This window comes from Malaclemys terrapin, chromosome 1 (genome assembly GCF_027887155.1).
Source record: "Malaclemys terrapin pileata isolate rMalTer1 chromosome 1, rMalTer1.hap1, whole genome shotgun sequence".
NCBI classification, from domain to species: Eukaryota; Metazoa; Chordata; order Testudines; family Emydidae; genus Malaclemys; species Malaclemys terrapin.
Genome location: NC_071505.1, coordinates 273454158 through 273476426, shown reverse-complemented (window position 1 = coordinate 273476426; position 22269 = coordinate 273454158). Strand labels below are relative to the sequence as shown.

Below are 22269 nucleotides of genomic sequence, written 5' to 3'. Positions count from 1 at the left end.
CCGGCCTGGCCTGGCGCAGCGAGGCGCTGGGAGGGGGTGGGGGTCGGCGGCGTGGTGGGGGGGAGGATGTTACAGCAGGGCGGCGCTCTTCTTTTTTGCCTGTGGCGGCAAAAAAGTTACAGCCGGCCCTGATTCTAAAACTTGTTTTTGACAACTAGCAGATATACAAATGATTTACAACAAAGAACATAAGAACGGCCATACTGGGTCAGACCAATGGTCCATCTAACCCAGTATCCTGTCTTCATACAGTGGCCAGTGACAGGTGCTTCATAGGCAAACAGGACAATTATCGAGTGATCCATCCCCTGTAATCCATTCCCAGCTTCTGGCAGTCAGAGGCTTAGGACACCAAGAGCATGGGGTTGCTTCACTGACCATCTTGGCTAACAGCCATTGATGGACCTAGCTTCCATGAACTTATTTAATTCTTTTTTGAACCAAGTTATATTACTGGCCTTCACAACATCTCCTGGCAATGGGTTCCACAGGTTGACTGTGCATTGTGTGAAGTACTACATTCTTATATTTGTTTTACATCTGCTACCTATTACATTCATTGTGTGGCCCCCGATTTTTGAGTTTTCTGAAGGGGTAAAAACTTCCTTATTCACTTTCTCATCACCATTCATGATTTTATACATCGCTGTCATATCCCCTCCCCTTAGTCGTCTCTTTTCCAAGCTGAACAGCTCCAGTCGTTTTTAAATCGCTCCTCATATGGAAGTTGTTCCATACCCATAATTTTTATTGCCCTTTTCTGTACCTTTTCCAATCCTAATATATCTTTTCTGAGATGGTGTGATCAGAACAGCATGCAGTATTCAAGATGTGGGAGTATCATGGATTTATATAGTTGCATTGTGTTATTTACTGTCTTATTATCTATCCCTCTCCTAATAGTTCCTAACATTTTATTAGCTTTTTTGACTGCTGCTGCATATTGGGCGGATGTTATCAGAGAACTACCCACAATGACGCCAAGATCTTTCTTGAGTAGTAACAGCTAATTTAGATCCCCATCTCTTCGTATGTATAGCTAGGATTATGTTTTCCAATGTGCATTAATTTGCATTATCAACATTGAATTTCATCTGCCATTTTGTTGCCTAGTCACCTAGTTTTCTGAGATCCCTTTGTAATTCTTTGCAGACTGCTTTGGACTTATCTATCTTAAATAATTTTGGATCATCTGCAAATTTTGCCCACTCATGGTTTACCCCTTTTTCCAAATCATTTATGAATATATTGAACAGCACCGGTACCAGGACAGATCCCAGTGGGATACCACTATTTACCTCTCTCCTTTCTGAAAACTGACCATTTATTCCTACCCTTTGTTTCCCGTCTGATCCATGAAAAAACCTTTCCCTCTTATCCCATGACTACTTACATTGCTGAAGTGCCTTTGGTGAGGGACCTCATCAAAGACTTTCTGAAAGTCCAACTACGCTATATCCACCAGATCATCCTTTTTCACATGTTTGTTGACCCCCTCAAAGAATTCTAATAGATTGGTGAGACATAATGTCCCTTTACAAAGCCATGTTGACTATTCCCCAACAAATCATGTTATCTATGTGTCTGATAATTCTGTTCTTTACTACAGTTTTAACCAGTTTGCCCGGTACTGAAGTTAGGTTTACTGGCCAAGGACTGCCTCTGAAGCCGTTTTAAAAAATTGGCCTCACATTAGCTATCTTCCAGTCATCTGGTACAGAGGCTGATTTAAGTGATAGGTTACATACCACAGTATGTCGTTCTTCAATTTCATATTCATTCTGCAATTTCATATTTGAGTTCCTTCAGAACTTTTGAGTGAATACCATCTAGTCTTGATCACTTATTACTGTTTAATCTATCAATTTGTTCCAAAATCTCCTCTACTGTCACCTCAATCTGGGACAGTTCTACAGATTTGTCACCTAAAAAGAATGGCTTCGGTGTAGGAATCTCCCTACCTCCCCTGCAGTGAAGACTGATGCAAAGAATTCATTTAGCTTCTCCACCATGGCCTTGTCTTCCCCGAGTACTCGTTTTTGTACTTATCACAGATATTAACAAATTTTTTCTAAGCAAAACAATAAGCAGGTGGTATAGCATTTTTGTACAATTGTGCATTTACTTGCAGCTGTCACAAAATAAACTTAATGTTAGATGATTCTGATGGTTTTTAGAATGCTCAGAGTTTATTATTCTATAATGTCACATACCAAATTATCACAGGGCAATTCACTAACAATTACAGTTTATTTATACATATATATACACACACTAATTCTGTGTAATGTTGCTTATATTCAAACTATGGAACCAGTCCTGCCGCCTTTACCTAGCTGAGTAACCTTTATTAAGGGCCAAATCCAGAGAGGTGTTGACCACTCACTCAGAGATGGAACTGAACACCTCCTAATAGGTGCTAAAGGATCTCAAGATCTATAAAAATCAATGGAACTGACTCCATCACTTACCCTACTAGCTGCCAGTTTCACTGTTCTATAGCAAGATTGCTGTGGTGAAAGGTCATAGTAATGGAGAGAGAGAGAGAGGTGATTTCTCAGATAGCGAGGTCTAACTGTACATAGAGCTTTGAATATCAGGATGGAGACCTTGAACTGGGTTCAGTACTCCTTGCAAAGAACAGAGCCCTGGGTTCACAACAGTGTGTGTTGCTGCTACATTGTGTAGATGTTAGTGCTTTATGAGAACATGTAGCTTCATTCCTATTTATAGTCCTAAACATACTTTAAACTGTTGATTTCTTTAAACTAGTGGGCTAACTCACCAACCCCCCTGTACCAAAGAACATCACCATAGGACTTCAATCCCTTTTCTTCCAAGTGTTAGTTTTAGTTCTTCAACATATCACTCACAGCCTTTCCCTCTGATCTAGAGTGGGACCTTCTTCTGGACCCCCTCTAATCTCTACAGGATTACACTCCACAGGCCATCAGTCTGGGAAACAGGACAAGCCCCTCTGATCCTTTCTCCTTCCCGGCCTTTGCCTTGCAGGACTACATCCACAAGTCATCCACTTAAGAGTCTCATATAAACTGGGGTCTTCCCCAAAGCTGAGGACTCCTGCTCTCTACAGCTCAACTGAGCTTTTGCTGGCTTTTAGGAGGACCAGGTGATCTTCAGGCTACCACCTCATCCCTATCCTCACAGTCACAGCTGAGAGACAGCTGATTAGTCAAGTGGGGCTGAGTCCAATTATGTTGAAGAGCTAGATACCCTAGGAAAGTTCCCATGCACAGAATATCCGTATCTAGTTGACACACAGTCTGACTGCACTCATACTTCCAAAGGACCAGCCCACAGAGAAAAGGGAGACAAGAATAAAGGAGTAAACACTCCAAAAAATTCTGAGGAACTAGCTCAATCAAAGTTCCCTTTATCCTCCCCTCCAAAGATCCAAATTATGAGGCCAGACAAGAAGCAGTCTGGCCCTCGAGAGCCACAATTTTGAGCTTTAACTCCTTTAAGAAGAAAATGTACATTTGATTACGAATTGAAAATGTAATCCTGAGCCATGCCCTGTAACCTTTAAACTGAAGTGCTCAAATCAGACCTGTCATCAGGGGGAGGTGGTAGAGGGCACCCACACCCAAATCCACAAAAGAATATGTGTGCCTGAAGTGGGAATTAGGTGCCTAAATCCAAAATTTAGGGCCACTAAGATCCTGAAACCCCCTGTTCATACGTAAATGCCTAAAATCCCTCTGCACCTACAATTTTCCTGCAAAATCCCTGAGGCACCTAAATTTCTGCCTTTGGGCACGCACACGGCTATCTCTGGGAGGCATCCAGACACCCCTCTCTCTCTCACACCTAAGCTCTCTCTCAGTCCAATGCAACCCTCAAGCCAGGAGAAGGGAGCTGGGGCAACACCTCTCCTCTTCAAGGTCTGATCCAATAGGTGTGCTCAGAGCACACCTATCTTCACACAAAAAAGCTGAGGGAGGAGGTCCTCACAATTTTTAATCCAATGGTTGGGACTGGGAGACCCTGGTTCCCTTTCCCCGTCTGCCTGAGGGGCAGAAAGGATTTGAACAGAGGCCTGCCCCCCTCCCGGGGAGTGCCGTAGCCCCTGGACTATAGCATCACTCTCACTCGCCCAGTGCATATTTAATTATTTATACAAAGTTTATGGCTTCAACAGGAGGGATTGAAAGAGACCCATTCAGAATATTCCATAGACCACTGGTTAGGGAAACCCCTGTTCAAACTGCTTCTCCTCATCGAGCAGAGGAGATAATTGAACTGGATTCTCCCATATTCCAGCTGTTTGCCCTAATCACTGGGCTAAAGGTTATAAGGAAGGCCTCTTCAACCACCTCCTCCCTCCTCTGGCCATTTTATGTGGAGTTAGGTGAGTGCTGTGCTGTTCTTGCAAGAAATGCCTTAGACATCTGACTCCAGGAGAGACTTCACTACTGTGGATCCCAAGCAGAGATAGGCAACTTGATCTAGCCTGGATTTGGATGCCTAATTCCCAAAGAGGGGTCCAACTTAAGACACACCTATCTTGTTGGCATCTACTATTGGTTAGCTTAGGCAGCTCCCAGCCTATCATGCTGGCTTTTGTGGATTGCATTCTCAGGTGACTCTCTTGCCCCATGCATTGTATAGGGAACCTAGGCACCTAACCAGGATGTGTGGATTCCACAGGGTGGCTAGGTGCCTAAAAGTGAGGAGTTGCAATGCCTAAGTCCCTGTATGGATCTGGGCCCCACTACCTTCACAATGGCCTCCTGTGCAGCCCCAGAAGCTGCTCTGATGTGTGCAAAGAGACTCTGAGCAGCTGGTGTCTCTTCCCTCTGCAGCTGCTCAGCAGGAAGTCCACTGGTATTACAGGGGAATGAGGATAGTGGCTCTGGATGGTTCTTTATCTGCGTCCCTACAAGTCTGCAGGAGCTCATCTGACTCTCTTTGACCCTAGGGTAGTCCTTAAAGTATGGCTTCTGCCCTCACATGGCCACCTGGAGCAGCCATGAGAGAAGAAAAGGAGGAAAAGCTGAAAACCAGCAATCAGTGATGGCTCCTTGATTCTTTGCACCAGATCTGCCAGTAGCTGCTCTAACTTGTGCCACCTGGCAATAGTTTCCTAGGAACCATACACCAGCTGTGGACAACCAATAGGCAGAATGCTCCAGCAACTCCTCCCTGTGTTTGGTATGGTGGGGGGATGGAGAGACTGAGCTCTCAACTGTCATCCATGTCACATGATATTCATGCATCTGGCAGCCTTGGCACTCATTCCTGCAACCCAGCTGGCAGGGCCGGCTCTAGGCACCAGCCGACCAAGCACATGCTTGGGGCGGCACCTCAGAAGGGGTGGCCAATGTTGGGGTGGCGGAGGGCGCTCGAGGGTTTTTTTTTGTTTTTTGTTTTTGTTTCGGTTGGGCAGCGCGGGGGTGTTTTGGCGGTGCGGCGCTGGGGAGGGCGGGGGCTTCGGCGGCGCGGCGCAGTGCTTGGGAGGTTTGGCCGGCCCTGCCCGGCGCAGCACTCTGGGGGTTTGGCCGGCCCGGCCTGGCGCTTCGGGGGGGTGGGGCTTTGTGCGGCCTGGCGCGGTGCTCGGGGGTTTGGGCGGCCTGGCCCGGCACGGTGCTTGGGGCAGGGGGCGGGGGTTTGGGCGGCCCGGCCCGGCGCTCGGGGTTTGGGCGGCCCGGCCCGATCCGGCCCGGTGCTCGGGGTGGGGGGCGGGGGTTTGGGCGGCCCGGCGCGGCGCTCGGGGGGGGGGGAAGGTTAGGCGCTGGGGGGGAGGGTGTTACGGCAGGGCTGCGCTCTTCTTTTTTGCCTGGGGTGGCAAAAAAGTTAGAGCCGGCCTTGCCAGCTGGATCCTCATGCATCAAGCTAGATGGTCAGCAGGAGCTGTACTAGCTCCTCTGAGTCACTAGGGGCACCTACTCTTCAGGCAGCCTCTCTGGCACCTGCTCTCTTACATCCGTTCCTGGCCGGGTACCAGAACAAAGCAGCATAGAGGCTCAGGGTGGAGGAAAGGAAGAGTTGATTGTGGCAAGAGCTGCAAAGTAAGGCAGAAAGGGCTGAAACTTTATATATGTAAAATGAATGACAAGTTTCCCTTTAGATCTTGCCAGCCAGCACAGATGTTTTCACAATTATTTGTAAAGTTTTTAATGTACTGATGAATTAACTTCAGTCAGCAGCTTTTGATGTATAGTAATTAGCAGCAATCCAAAGGAGTGGTACTGCTTCTTAAGACTTCTTAAGAAAGGGTCCTCCACCAAATTCTAAATTGTACCCAGAGGCAGCAATGCTAATTAGCATCAGAGCTTCATGTTTTCTTTATCCAATTGTTTGTTGAATACGTTGAATTCCAAATGCCCTTCAAAGTGAGGTTGATTATGTTAGCCACAGTTAGCCACAGGACAAGCAGACTCCATGCAACTTCTCCAGACCTCGTTATGAATGATAACTAATAGGCAACGTGCCTATTGTGCATGGAGTGAGTCACCTCAAGAACAGAAAATGAGCATTGGGCCAGTTTATACTGAGGTTTTGTATGAACAAATACGCCCACTGGGGACTAGCATGAGAGCAAACTCTATGCCAATTTAACCAGAGTCTCTAGTGGCAAAAAGTTGTTGCTTAAACCAGATGTACAGCTGAGCCTGTGACATCTGAAGAGGCCAACAAATATTAAATGCATCCAGTGCACACTCTGTCAAAGTGATAGTTTACGGAACTAAAAATAATTTTGTAAACATGTTGTGAAGTTCTTTGAGTAAAATACATTTTCCCCATTATTCACACATGTCTAATTATACTGAACCACAAATAACAAAATAAATGAGGAAAATATGTTTTGTGATAGATCTTCCTTGACTTTTAGTGTTTTCTTTCCTATGACCTAATGGTATCAGGAGCATGCTCAACTCTCAATTAAGTCAAAGGGAGTTGAGGGTAGTGAGTACAGCAGAATCTGCCTTAGTTTGATAATTTTCATAAATTAATTTATAGTAGGCTTTCACTCACTAGGGCACATTAGTGAGTTTTTACTTTGCTATTTTAATATTTTCAAGTTTATTTTCAACTGCCCTACACAGTTGTTTGGTTGGTTGCTCTTTTCTCCTCTTGAATAGATTCAGCAACCTGTGAAATAAGGGTTGGTCAGCCAATACAAAAATACAAAATGTTTTGTAGTTGGTAGTATTTCAGTATGGTACAGTAGTTGGTAGTATTTCAGCAAGTAACTCTTTCCACCATCTCTAATGGGTATAAGAAATCTGATACTTGGCTTTGTGTGACAAAGACGATAATAAGAAAAAATTACAAAGGAAAAAAAATACAACCCACCCAACTTCTTGAATCCTTTTATCACCACTAAAAGTTTTATCCTACAGTTCACCAAGAAGGATGTGCAGGGAAGATGCACACCTGCTGAGCGAAGCATGCTGACTGAATAGGTATAGAGGCAGCAGATGCTGAGAGTAATGTGTACCAATTAAGTCAGTGGCCCCTGCTCCCAAATCAGCTTCAATTGGAGCAGGACCTAGCCATTGTAATTAAAAGCACTTAATGACCTTGCACATATCCCCTTCCATATGGACGCTCAATATCCAAAAGGCCTGCTGTGGCATGGAGACTGAACATGACTACTACACTGTTGTTCAGTCCTAATCCACAATATGGTAATGAGGTATTCTCCTGATGTTGATATGGACAATCAGTACTGGTAAATGTGTCGCTCCATCATCTACTTCCCAAGACAGCAAGTAGCATCGCCCTACGCATAGGAGACCTTTTGTGGCCTACCACCCTTCCTCTTCTACTGCCATGAAGGGTCAAGCCCAAGGACTGTAACAAGAAACTGAACTGGCACAAACTGAGTGGAAAGTGGAAAAAGGGAGCTCACATGGGATTCAAGACAGCAGCAAGGATGTGTGGCCCGCCTCTCCTAACCTCCTAACCTTAGCAGCAGGGGGCAGAAAGGGCTGAATTACTGTATCAGATGTAGCAGAGTCTGCCATTTAGGGCTCCTACATCCTGCAGGATTGGACATGCACTCTTGCACAGGTCAGGAGGTCTGCATGGCAACCAGTGGCGGATTAATGATTTTCCCATCCCTAGACCCTGAAATAATTGCCACCCTGCCCGCCCCTGGCCCCGCCCCGACTCCACCCTTTCCCCGCCCCCATTCCAACCCCTTTCCCAAAGTCCTGCCCCAACTCTGCCCCCTCCCTGCCTCTATTGAATCCCTTCCCCAAATCCCCACCCCCGCCCTGCCTCTTCCCCCAGCGTGCTGTGTTCCCCCTCCTCCCCGCTCCCTCCCTGCCCCGTGAAACAGCTGTTTCATGGAGCAAGTGCTGGGAGGGAGGGGAGAGAAACAGGATGCCGCAGCGCGCTTGCAGAGGAGGCAAGCTGGAGCTGGGGAGCTTCTCCGTGGGTGCTCAAATTTGCCGCCCCTGCAAATTTGCTGCCGTCAGCCTTGTTGGCCTAGGCCTTGTCGGCCTAGGCGATAATACACCGCTGATGGCAACCTCATCCTGCAATACTTTTCTTGCTCCCCTCAAAACATTGCTCCAGCCCTTCTGCTTCGTGCCAATGCATTCCACACAGTCCCAAATGGCTCCCCTTCTGTGGAAGTTCTAAATCCCACAAACCTTATATTCCTCTGCTTTAATGCAAATAATGAGCACTGGGTATATATTTACCCCCTGTGACCAATTTTTAGACACATTTCAATAAAACTGAAGGTTACTGAATGGATTTATAATTGCTTAACATTGCCATATGATTCAGGGCAGCTTTGCCTCATAAAAAGCCAGGGAGAAGTGGTTTGCCATATAATTTAGTTCTAATATGCTGCATAATGAGAGACCTTTGATAATAATCCCGTAATCCTCCACGCAAGTGCCAGATACTGCATTTTGTTCCAGAATGTTTCTTTCTTAATTAAATCTTAGTTTCAGATGTGCGTTTAGTTGCTTTATTCAAACAATTCAAAACTGCTATAGGAAGTATAATGAAGTAAAATAATAAATTATTCTTTTTCAGCGAGAATATTATTTAACATACTTAACTCCTACAGCCTGATCCAAAGTGCACCGATGTCAGTTGGTTTTGGATTTGGCCTCTACATTGCAACATACAAGGAAGACATTGGTACTTACACGGCCTCCTTTTTCAGGGAAACATTCACATCCCCTACTACAGTCTCTTCCTCCACATGGTCCTGTGTAAGATTTTCCACCCTGAAAACAGAATGCACACAAAAATGTTAAATAATGTCAGCTACAGTACATAGGAGAAAATAGTAAAACATATACTTGGAATGGTAAGCTCACTAGGAGTTGTCCCAAGCAAAGACTAGGCCTTCTTAATCCATTCTTTCCAAGGAGGAGGATTAGTAGATTTCCAGGTCCTAGTTATACACATTTTAGCAAAAACCATAACAGCCTAAAAAAGCATTGAGTCTAAATTTTAGGAGTAATGCTCAAAATTGTCATTAGGGGATTAACACTACAAACTACTGTGACACAAGATTTTCTACACTGATATAGAATTTTTAAATGTTGTTATAACTCCACATCATGAATAGTATGTTTCATACATCTTTTTGATGCCTCCAGCAAACATCTGTATTACATAAGCACAGCTGCTTGAATTCTTTAGGGGGGTATTGTATAAGTCAGGTATCACAATGCAGTGGACCATTCAATACCTGGTATTCATTGTTATTGTATTGTCAAGACCTATCCAGAATATTCTAAGTTTTATTGCATGCAATAATTTAAATTCCCAAAACAAATACTCACATTTGTTGTGAGGCATTCATGGCTCTCATATGTTTAAGTTCCTTTTTTGTTAGTTTTAGGGCATACAAGATTTAAATTAATTTGGATTCAAAGTTTTCCCAAAGTTTGATTAAACCCGATAGCTAAAATGATAAAATGTATTCTAGGAACTGAAATTGTGTCTTCAGCTTCCCAAAAGATTTCAGAAAATAATCTCCCAGACATAATATGCCCTGACTTCATTCAGTGAATTCTGCACCATTTGAGAAGGAGAATATGTTTTATCATTTCTACCATACAAGAGTGACTAAGTCATGGCCATTTTGTAATCACTAACATTTTGCTCAGGTCTGTTCATATTTTAGTTAACTGACCAGCTGGATACAAACTCACAACATTATCTGGGATATGCACTTACTTTTTAAAATAATCTGTGTTTCTATGTGATTATCCCCCTGTAGATGGAATGTGTACTTCCCTGTTAGCTCATGGGCTTTCATTTCCAGATATATTCCCCCCCTTCCCCTGAAACTCAAAGTGACTGTATAGCAGCAGTTCCATTCATTTTAATGGTTTCAGAGGGATAACCGTGTTAGTCTGTATCAGCAAAAACAACGAGGAGTTCTTGTGGCACCTTAGAGACTAACAAATTTATTTGGGCACAAGCTTTTGTGGGCTAGAACCCACTTCATCAGATGCATGGACTGAAAAATACAGTAAGCAGGTATAATTATACAGCACATGAAAAGATGTGAATAAACACTGACTTATTGAAAACTGAGCTGAATATCTGAAAATTGTGTTAACAGTTAAATGACATTTCAGGAGCTTGTGCAATTAAATTGAAGGTAAGAACCAAAGCTGTAGCTTAAAATTCAAGAAGTCTGCTGAAGAAGAATCTGAGGTCAGAGGCGGCATTAATCTCTCATATCTTGGTGATGGTCTAGAACAGTGGTTCTCAACCAGGGGTCCAAGGCCCACTGGAGGGCCATGAGCAGGTTTCAAGGGGGCTGCCAAGCAGGGCCAGTGTTAGATTTTCTGGGACCCAGGGCAGAAAGCTGAAGCCGCACTGTGTGGGGCTGAAGCCCAGGGCTCCCAGCCCTGCCACCTGGGGCTGAAGCCTGAGCAACTTAGCTTTGTGGGGACCCCTATGGTGTGAGGCCCCAGGCAATTGCCTTGCTTGCTACATCCTAATGCTGGTCCTGGCTTTTATATGCAGAAAAACAGTTGTGGTACTACCAGGCCATGGACGTTTTTTAGCATGGGGAAGGGATGTGTGTGTGTGTGGGGGGGAGGGGCTCAGAAAGAAAAAGGTTGAGAACCCTTGGTCTAGGAAGTTTCTTGCAATTTCTTGTCATTAAATATCCAACTATCATCTTAAGGCAACCATGTTCTTTTGAAATCCTAAGGCTTCTTACAGTGAAGATTAATTACAGAAAGTGCTTTGAGATCTTCAGGTGAAAGGTATACAACGTAAGTGCAGGGTGTTTTTATTCGTACAAATATATTCTCTCAATAGCCAAGAGAGAGTTCTTTTTATAGTGTCTAAACACAGTCAGACCAAGGTACAGTGAGAATTATAGTTTGTAATCAAGTTAAATCATTTATTGATCCAGTTTTGTATTGTTTAGTCATTACTACTAATCCTTCAGCTCTTCAATCTTTAAACTGATTCTAAGTCATTTTCTTCATCACTAGTCATTAGCTATCATATGCATCACACATTAATGACTTTGGCTTTGCACAGTTATATCATTGGAAGGCTGATTTATTTAAGCACTATTCTTCAACTCTACATTGAGCTCTGTTGGGAAACTCACGTGAGTAAGGGCTCAGTGTGAGTAACGACTGCAGACATAATGAGTACGCAAAAGCTATGACAGACTGGAGTTATAGACTGGGTTAGTATGTACTGGATATTAGACACAAAAATAATTTCCCATGGGATGCTGAAGACAGTTTTAAAGTAAGTAATTTAAGGTTATAGTGATCTTTTCCTTATACTATATGCAGCGCAAGCAGTGAAATTCTTTTGGAGTGTATTCTGCTCTCCTTAACTGCAGGTGATTCCTACTAATGTCAATGGGAGTTACACATGTGTTTGGAGAGGAGAATGGAGTTAATGTGTAACATTTTGCTGCAGATGAAGATAGACTTTACTATTTATGTACAAATAAGAGAGACTGTGAAACTGCCAGTAATGTCTGTGAACCTTGTGCATAAAATATTAGCATATTTAATATTAATCAAATTTATGTAAAAATACAAGTATAAAGCTCATGTGTCCCAAAACAAAGAATATTTTGTCCTCTCTGTTCTCACAAACTTTTTGTCCCAAGACAATATTTCTTATGCCAGTACATGTCCAGCCAACAAAAGGCAATTCTCTGCAGAGAATTTAGAGAGACTTTCAGTTTTGACCTGAATCCAGTTTTCTCAAGCAAAAACCATTAAAACTACCCATTCAAACTTCCGCATGTTTTAAAGATTTTTTTATTGCTAGCATTGAACACAAAATAATCCACTTAAGTCATTGTCATCCCTGGATGCCCATTCAAACTCCTAACAGTTGGTATTCTGACAGAGAACAAAGCCAAACAAGGCTCCCAGTACAATTCTACTAGTATATCAAAAACAGGAAATATAGGCCATTTCCTTACATGCAGCTTTAAAAATTAAGGAGATTATAATCAAAATATTGCAACATGGTATCAACAGATTCTGCATGCCCCACATTGTCCTTGATACTATTGCAGCATTTCACGTTATACCCTGCAATAACTGTACTCGCTGCTATCATGGCATACTGTAACTTTATTATTTCTCTCAGTCACAGCATCTATGCCAAGCTAAGATTTACAGAGTGATTTAGAAAGTCTGGGAACTTAATGTAAAGCTAAGATCTGACTGATAGTGCTGACAAACCTCATACTTGTGTGGTGTTGCAATGGGTGGCATATTCGGATATCTGAGGTGAGATTCTGGCTTGAGAGTCAGTTTAGGATTCCAAACGCCTTTGAAAGCAGAACATTATAGCATCATCAGTGAGATCTGCTAGTTCATTTATAAACACACAGTTTCAGGGGGGTTACACTCAGCTGTAAAATCTCATGCTGATCTGAAACATTGTCTATAAAATCCTAACCTGAAAGTGTTTCTTTCTTTTGCTTTCTTTAAAATAAAAGGACATAAAAAATGAGCCTGTGCATGTTATAGAGAAACAAGACAAATAGGAATTTCAGTGGTTCAAATGTATTACTCTGTATTACAAGTGTAATCACTCAAAAATGGCTTTATTTAAAAAAGAATACACCTTGTATCCTCTGCATGCCAAATTATTCTCCTAGCAAAATTTATAAACAAATCATTCAAAACCAGCCTGGAGAGTGTTACTGGCTGGGTGCAATGGATTAAAGCAGCACTGATCTGCTTGTCATCAGGTTGGAGGCTGAGCCTGACCTTGCCTGACCTTTGCAGGCAAACATGCCGCAGGGACTGTCAGGGTGTGATGGGAATCAGTCACCTGAAGCTCTGGCTGCCTTCGATCCAGCAGCTACTAAGAGTACTGGGCAATAAATCTTCTATGAAGTCAAAGCTTAAGACCTTAATTGGCCTGGATTTCCAGAGGATGGGGAGATGTAGATTGGCAGCATGTGGGTGTGGATGTACTCTCCAAATATTCTGAGAATTATTTGGCTAAGACAGCCTCTTTTTTACCTAAGAAAGTCTGGCCTTTTTTTATTTGATGCATTACTACAATAACTTCAGTGCTTGACCGACATATCAAGGGCCAAATTCTGTATGTTTACAATTCCCATTGAAACTAAGGGGAGCAACATGTGTCTCTCTCTCATTGGAAAGCAATTGGAACCTACATTTGTACACATTTGGGGAAGGACTTTTCACAAAGAACATACCACAGCCCTGGCCACCAGCCGTATTTATAGAGCAGGTGGTTTTGAAAAACTGTTCTGTGTATTCTCTACAATATATGCAAAATGACAGTGCAGCCTTCTGAATATTAAGATTCAATGATATGTTCAATCTCCTGTAGATCAGCTTATTAGTTTTCCTAATGTAGGCCAATGTGAAAATATTCTCTTTGATCCAGAGCTATGTTCATCAGGGTGTGGAAAAAAACAAAAAACACACTCCCTCTCCAGCACAGCTATGCCAGCAAAAGCCCTGTGCAGACACCACTATGCCAACAGAAGAGTGCTTTTGTTGGTAAAGCTAAGGTCATTCAGGGAGATGGTGTTACTACGTTGGCAGAAAAATTCCTTCTGTTGGCCTGCTGCATCTGCCCTGGGGGCTAAGCCGGGATAGCTATGCAGACATAGGCTTTGTAGTGTAGACCTGGCCTGAGAATGTAGCTCTAAATGAGTGAGCAGTTTGGTTAGGTGCTGATTCTGGCTCCCCCTCTGTAGATGTGCAACGAGGAAGAGAGCGTACAAGGAGCAGATAGACCTCCACTGTTTGTACTCCTTGAGTGAAAGGGGAGCCATAATGCTACCTGTGGTTCTAACAAGCCCAAAAGGGGCTGACAGGGTGGAGGTGTAGCCAGCCAAATGCCTGCCCGCCCAGCTTTCAGCACACACTGTGAGATTAGCAATGTAGATTAGGTGTGCTGCATCTCCAAAAAAAGAAGTTATGAGTCTTTCTCTAAACAGGGTCTGATGGACAGATGACTGGTAACTGCTATTAGTGAGGGGCACTTTCACAGAGCATTTAGTAGCCTATGAAAGCCACAAGAGAGCTCATAATATTCATTGTTTGGAGGCTGTACGGTTTACTTTCATTTAAAAGTTAGATTTGGCAATTATGCCACAATAATCTCTCAATATTTGGAAAATTATTTTCTTTTGCCACCTCAATTTATAAAGCATTCTTGTCCCAGTCTTTAGTAACAAATGTACATGGCAGTCTTCTTTATAAGAGAAGTGTGATTTCCATTTATATTTTCATAAGGATTTTTACTTTGCATGGCTTTCATCCTAAATACATATTTATAAAACATACCAGACAGAATCCAGAAGGCGCTGTTGTGACACATTCGGCTTAGTAAGACCTTTAAAAATGTCAGCTACACAATAAATTTTAAAAGCTGCCTAGTTAATCAGTATAGATACTTGAGCAACTCTACAGGGGATCTCACCCATAGACAACAAAAGGTTGTATGCAAGCAGCATACTCCATAGCATTCTTCCCCCCTCTGTATCCCTGAAGAAGCCACTATGTGGACACTCCAGAGTTATGAGAAGCTGTATTCTGCTGAATTGTCCCTTACAGAGAGATGATTACATATTAACTTAAAATAGGTGCTAGAACATAAACAGGAAAATACATGCATGTGAAAATATGATGTAAACCAGGGGTCAGCAACCTATGGCACACGTGCCAAAGACGGCACGGGAACCGATTTTTAATGGCACGCTACAACTGCTGCTGGCCCCACTCAGCCCGCTGCCGAACCCCAGCCGGGACCCCGGCAGGCAGCAGCATGCCATTAAAAATCCTGCCCGGCCCAGCCTGCTCTTCTCCGCCCCCCGCCTACCGCTCTCTCTGGCGGGGGCAGGAGGCAGAAGCAAGCTTGGTCCTGTCGGCTGTTGCTGTAGGGCAGGCTCCGCTGGCAGCCAAGCTTCCCCCTCCCCTGCCTCTTCCCCCAACGTGCTGTGTCGTGCCCCACCTCCTCTCCCTCCCTGCCACTGATGGCCCTTGCGAGCGAGGGGAGAAGAGGCGCCCTAGCGCCCTCGCTGCTCAGACCGGGAAGGAGACGGAGAAGAGGCAGAAGAGGGGCCTTGGGGAAAGGGGGTGGAATCAGGGCTATCCTTCCAGCCCCCTACCGTGAGCTGCTCAGGGCAGGGCGCTGGGAGCACCCCCTGATCCCAGCCCACCCCCCAGCCCTCTGCCTTGACCCCTGCACCCCCCTCACATGCCCCCAGCCCTCTGTCCTGACTCTGGCACCTCCCACACATACCCAGCCCCCCCACCTCATGCCCTGATTCCTGCAACCCCCAACCCTAAGCACCAAATGGGAGCTCCTGCACCACTCCCCACATCCCCACCTGCACCCCTCGCACCAAATGGGAGCTGCCTAGGTAAGTGCTCCACACCCAAACCTCCTGCCCCAACCTGAGCCCCTTCCCTCATTCTAGCTCCTGGCCAGACCCTGCACCCCAACCCCCAGCCTGCTCCTTCACCCCCAGCCCTGTGCTCAGTGCACCACCACCCTCAGCTCAGTGCAGAGAGAGAAGAGAATGGGCCAGAACCAGGGAGAAGGTAGGTACCCACTCTATGTGGGCAGGGCCGGGACCCCAGACCGGCAGCGGGCTGAGCGGGCTCCGCTCAGCCCGCTGCCGGTCTGGGGTCCCAGCCGCCAGACCCTTGCCAGCCGGGGTCCCGGCCGCAGGCCCCGCTCAGCCCACTGCCGGCCTAGGTGAACGGAACCCCAGGCCGGCAGCGGGCTGAGCAGGCTGGCGGCATAAGATCAGCATTTTAATTTAATTTTAAATGAAGCTTCTTAAACATTTTGAAAACCTTGTTTACTTTACATACAACAGTAGTTTAGTTATATAATATATAGACTTATAGAGCGAGACCTTCTAAAAAACGTTAAAATGTATTACTGGCATGGGAAACCTTAAATTAAAGTGAATAAATGAAGACTCGGCACACCACTTCTGAAAGGTTGCCGACCCCTGATGTAAACCAATGTAAAAAGCCAATTAACACAGTAACAGTTTCAAACTTCCCATTTATCTTTGCTATTTAAGCTACTTATTTCTGAAGGCTATGTGATATGATGGGAGACAGAGACCTAGGGAGCAGTCCCTGGGCTCTGCATAAGTGTACCAGCTCTCTGAAGACACCTTAAGATAAAGAGGACTTTCTTAGAATGCTGTGGTATCCACAGATAGGAGAATAACATCCCCAGTAACTTCTGTATTTGGGAAGGAGTCTGGTCAACAGAACAATCTGGAGCTGATTCTGCTGCCTTAAGGATACATTTTTGATTTACACCCTTCTTGCAAAAGGACATGGTTTTCCAGAGGGCCTGATTTGGCCCATAAGGCCTGGTTCTCCACTAACTTGCAACATGTGTCATAGGTGCCGACTTCCCCTCTTTCTCGTGGGTGCCCAACCCCCCCCGCCTCCAGCCCTATGCCCATTCCACCCCTTCAATGAGGCCCCACCCCTTCCCTGCCCCCATTCCAATCCCTTCCCCAAAGTCCCCATCCCAACTCCACCTCCTCCCTGCCAATATTCCAACTTCTTCCCCAAGTCCCCGCCTCCTTCCCTGAGCGCACCACGTTCTCGTTCCTCTCCCCTGATTCCGGAGCGTGCTACCACTGCTTGGCGGCAGCCGGGCGGGAAACGCTGGGAAGTAGGCAGAGGAGCGGGGACACGACACACCAGGGAGGAGGAGGTGGGGTGAGGGAAGCTTGGCTGCCAGTGGGTGCAGAGCACCCACTAATTTTTCCCCATGGGTGCTCCAGCCTCGGAGCACGCACAGAATCAGTGCCTATGCCATGTGTACCTATGCTAATGAGTGCAAAGTGTGGGTAAAATGCTTCCATTCTGACTTGGTAGCATTTTGCCCTCACATTGCACAGGTGTAAGTGACTATGCAAGGTGTAAGGCAGTGGAGAATGCAAGCCCATGGTATGTACAGTAACACTACACTATGATCTGGAGCCAAATTTTTTCCACAATGGAATGAGTTAGAGACTGTCAGCCCAGCCTTTAATCTGAATTTGGCTTTTGTTCAATGTTTTATATTATAGGCATATATTCCCCCTGCCTCCGCTTACAGACAGCAGTTTGTTTACATACTGGTAGCACAGAATAAATGCTGTACAGCACCCTACTCACTAAAGTATTAATTCCTATATTTAACTACTCTGTTTCCAAAGGCTTTTTTCCATTAACTCTGGAAAGACATCCAAGCAATGATATCATTTGCTTCAAACAATAGAAACATAGGAAGTCTGGATCTTATTCCATGTATGGGGAAGTGTTTTTGAGGCATGTCTATTTATAAACCAATCCTGTATTTGACCTGTCTAGTTTACTCACCTACAAAACTTGGCAAATAGAGGGAGCTCTCAGTTAACCATGTTAGTTCAGAACACATTACTATAAGTGGTGGTAAACCTTGAAAGGTTTAGGGATTCAACTCTGGTTCAGATACACATCCCACATTTTTGAAGCTCATCTGAACCTATTAGATTTCCAAAGCCTGCCTGTGCAAACCAGGCTGTTGCTATGGAACAAGAAGCAGTGCAATTACACTGGTACTAGTGATGATGAAAGCATTAAATGTAAGCCTGTCGCTGCTTTTACTACTCTATTATCTATACCTGCTCAGAGATGCACTGGTGCTAGTGCAGTCGTGTGAGGCTTTTCCAGGGGAGAAAACCCGGGTAGAATTTCTCCTGGCTGCTCCTTTGCCCCACCTACCTTCGACATGTGCTTGTGTATGTGGGGTAAGTGTATTTTCCCACTTTCCTCCGAGGTAACATTTGCTGGCTGCTCTCTGTATTGGAACAATTGGTCATTAAAATAAGGAACTTTAAACTGAGTTCCACCCTGAAAAATTACTATGCAAAAATGCAACCCCTGCAACCTGAAAGGTAAGGGGGCTTTGCCTAGTTTTGTGGGGAAAATAGAGCGGTGACTCCTTTAAGGGTGACTGCTGCTCAAGAGTCAGAAGAGAAGTGGCCAGGAGGCTGGGGAGGCATCACCTAACTGGTGGGTGGGTCACTGAGGATCTGGTAAGCCATTGGCCTGATGGAGGGTATATCATCCAGGTCCCTCTATGCCTCGTTCAGCTGCTCTTTAAAGATAAGGAATCACAGGGGGAAAGTGGGATAGGCAGGAAATTTGCAAGCAGGAAAGAAGTCTAAATTTGATGACTCAAGGCTACATTGTAAATTGTTCATCCAGGTGTAACACCCACCGTTTCCTTTCTGTTGAGACTAGAAAGAGACCTTGAGAGTTGTGGCTCCTACTGACCCAACTCACTTTTCAATGTAGGTGCCCCATCTTGTTTCCTTATTGAACCCCTTAATTCCTGCTCTGATTGGACCAGATTCAATTGTGTTAAAAGCAGGTTGTTATTTGCTATTGCATATCAGGAGTATAGCCCAAGCCCGGGTGGCCAGCTGGATTTGGTTGTCTGTTTGAACATGGAGAAAGCTGTTGACAGAATGTAATTTCAATGTACTGAGATGATATGGTCCAGGGCAAAATATTTTGAAGTGGGTCCAAGAGCTCTCTAACTCCTGTAGAATGGCTGTTATCATGAATAACTGTTGTTTACATATTTTTTCTTTGATAAAGGGCACATGGTAAAGGTGCTCCCTAGAGACAGGGTTCCTGTTTGGCTGGGCAGTAAACGATTTAAGTGAAGCAGCCTTGTCTACAGATCACTGCATATAAATGTTTACATACTGTTCAGACTGGCCAGATGCACCTTTGATTCATTAGCTGAAAGATGTCATCAGAGTTCAAAATTAATTTACTAAATCAGAAGCCGTGGTATCAGGATGTCACATGGATTCCATAAACTCACAATCCATGTAATTTGGCCAAGGTGGACATAAATTACTTTGGAGTTAAGATCCTAGGATGAAATCATGACCCCACTGAAGTCAAGGGAGGTTTTACCATTTACTTGAATGGGGTCAACATTTCCCCTCCAATAGGCATTTCTGATTTACGTGCAAGTAACATCCCATCCATGTTTCATAAAATGAAGACCTGTCAAGGTGGAAACATCTTTTTCTCATGGGTAGAATTACTGATAGCCTAATACAAATAGTAGTCTCCCCCTGCCCCACCTGTATTTTTTATCTCCTCCAGATGTTATGACTTGTTTTCATTAAAGGAAAAGAAGGGAGTTGGAAAAGCTCTTCATATCGTTCATTTGGCAGAAGAGATGTCTCAGAATGCAGAAGAAATATCTGAAGTACTTTGAGGCAGGTGGAGCCTTGGCATTCCTGGTTATTATAAAACTACACAACGTTGTTTGCCAGTTAAGATAGCTGAAGGAATGGCTGGGAGAGGCAGATCGTTTTACACCAGCCCGTACTGAAAATGTAGTTTTCCTTTTAAAATTATTTCTTCTTCAGCTGACAATCTCTAACCTCACTTCCTTTCGGGTTTCTTCTGTACAGTTATGTATTGTCAATACTAAAATCTGTGGCTACAGTGAAAATTGGAAAACATTGGGAGAGGGTAAAATAGAATCTATTTAATATCAAAATTAATAAAACAGTTAATGCTTGTAGGAGGGCAGTTACCCCGCTCCGGTGGAAAGTTAGGCTGATTGGGGAAGCAGCCACAGCTGGGGCCATGCCCAATCAGGCCACAGCTGGCCCTATGAGCCAGGAGCTGAGTCAGTCTCTCTCCAGCCTGGGAGGGAGAAGCACCTAGCTGCCTAGGAATAGGGTACTTGAAGCAGAGCAGAGCTGGGGAAGGGTAAGAGGAGCTGGGGAGCTCCAGCCTGGCAACTCCCCAGGTTGAGGCCTTGTGCAAGGCCTAAAGAGGTATTGGGGCTGCAGAGGTATAGCCCGGGAATAGGTGGAGGCAGCTGGTCCAACCCCTTTGCTGATGATGAGTGGCCATTACAGACTGCAGTTTGCCCCAGATAGAGGGGGCTATATGAAGACTGATAGTAGCCACTGAGGTGAGTGTAGAGGGGTGGGGGTTCCCCTGGGGGGGGGGAGACCCAGAGTGTGGGGGTACTGCTGGGGCAGAACCCCAAGGTAAAGGGCACGGGTCTGGGAGGGACATGTGGCCTGAGGCAGGTGAGACACTGGCCAGCAGAGGGTGCTCTGAGGCTAGAAAAGAGCTAGTTCCCAGATGACCAGCAGGAGGTGCTGCACCGGTGAGTCAGCAATCTGCTACAATGCTGTACAGGCTGTAGAATTCATTTTTAATATTAAACTCAGCTGAACTTTTTTTTTTTTTTAAATTAGTCTGAAGCAGCTTCAGACTATCTAATTTACTGCACTGGAGGACCATTGAAACCTCAGGCCCTTGCTACAAAATTTAGGTCCAGATTGCCACAGAGCACATGGAGCCTTGATTTTCCCAAAAGAATGTATAAATTTAATTGATCAAGAATAGCTCATCACCCCACATGCAGTTGTAACCCCCAAGATTACCTAGATTCCTGGGGCTCTGCTGGCAGCTCAGGGAGAGGCACATTGTCCCTGGTAGGGAGGGGGAGCCAAGGCAGACTCCCAGGGATACCCTTCCCAGGGAGCTCAGGAAAGGGAAGAAGCCATTTTTTGAGTCAGTCTGGAGCTAACCAGGGCAAGGGTGGGAGTGGCTGTATGGGGAGCTGGTGAGTCCCAGGCCTGCATGCAGGGTTCCCCCTGAGAACTGGCTTCTAGGGACCTGAAAGCAAGATCCCTCAGCTGGGCTTTTCCTTCTCCACTGATGACTCCCAGTTTTTAGAGTTTTGCTGGGAAACTTCCCCAGCCAGGCTGAGTTAGTTCTCTACCTCCCTAGGTGAGATCAGTCACCACATGGTCAGCTTGGCTCTGTCTGCTAGTCCAGGGCTGGTGCCTGGTGTGTGTGTGTGTGTGTGTGTGTGTCTGGATGCTGGGCTAGGAGACTACAGTTTGGATTTTAGTACAGTTGTGTAATCTGCACCTTGTGTCCTGCACCTCTTTGTGGTGAGGGGAAATCCTGGGACCAGAAGCAGCCTGACTCCTGTCTGAAGAGGATCCCTGCAAGCAGAGATCAGCCCCTCAGCAGTGACTGAGGAGTCCAGAGTCATCTCTGAACCTGAGGATCATTCATGGAGTTTGTGAGTGCACCATCTGTTAGTTAGTCAGGGAAATTGTTTTGGGGACCCCCTACTCCCTGAACTGTGTCCTCAAGCCAGGGAGTAAGGGTTTGGGGATTTTATAACCTGCTGCATATTAAACCTGTGGAGGGATTTACCACCTCCTCCCACTTGTGAGTCCTTTGGGCTGTACTGAACCCAGTCAGCCACACTGCTAAACCACTGCAGAGAAGTTATCATGGTCATAGGTCATCAAGGGCCCCAACAAAGTACACATACTAATGGGACACTGATCTTACATTGGCTACATCATGTCCTGTGACTGGGGAAAGTCACGGGTATCAGTATGGGCACCGGTGACTCTAAGAATAGTGTTTTACCCTGTTATGTTATTTGTCTCCTGTTTAATAATAATTACTGTGTTTGAATATATTGTATGCATTTGTGTTATTTCTTGGGAGTCTCCAACTATCTGGCAAGTAAGTGGGGGTTACCCCCTGTTTAGAATTTTCCTCCCAAGCTGCCCTGGTGACCCTGCCAGGAAGGGGTGGAGGGGTGTGTGGAGGGGGGTGTGCCAAATAAATTCATAGGGCAAAAAAAAGACGATACACCCTGCTGAGTGGGTGGCAGGATCCAGAAGAACCCAGACCTGTCCATCAAAACCTGTCAGCAGATAGGCATTAAAGAAGGTAACCGGGTGGAGAGGTG

At 45.1% G+C, this 22269-nt stretch overlaps 1 protein-coding gene across 2 annotated transcripts in view; it reads right to left on the bottom strand.

The window, feature by feature from the left end:
* COL4A2 (collagen type IV alpha 2 chain) overlaps nucleotides 1-22269 on the bottom strand; it is a 227997-nt gene that overhangs the window by 158688 nt on the left and 47040 nt on the right. For both annotated transcript variants that reach the window (XM_054013192.1, XM_054013183.1), the window contains exon 4: nucleotides 9138-9218. In XM_054013192.1, coding sequence (XP_053869167.1) covers nucleotides 9138-9218 — 81 coding nt within the window. The remainder of the gene's footprint in view (nucleotides 1-9137; nucleotides 9219-22269) is intronic.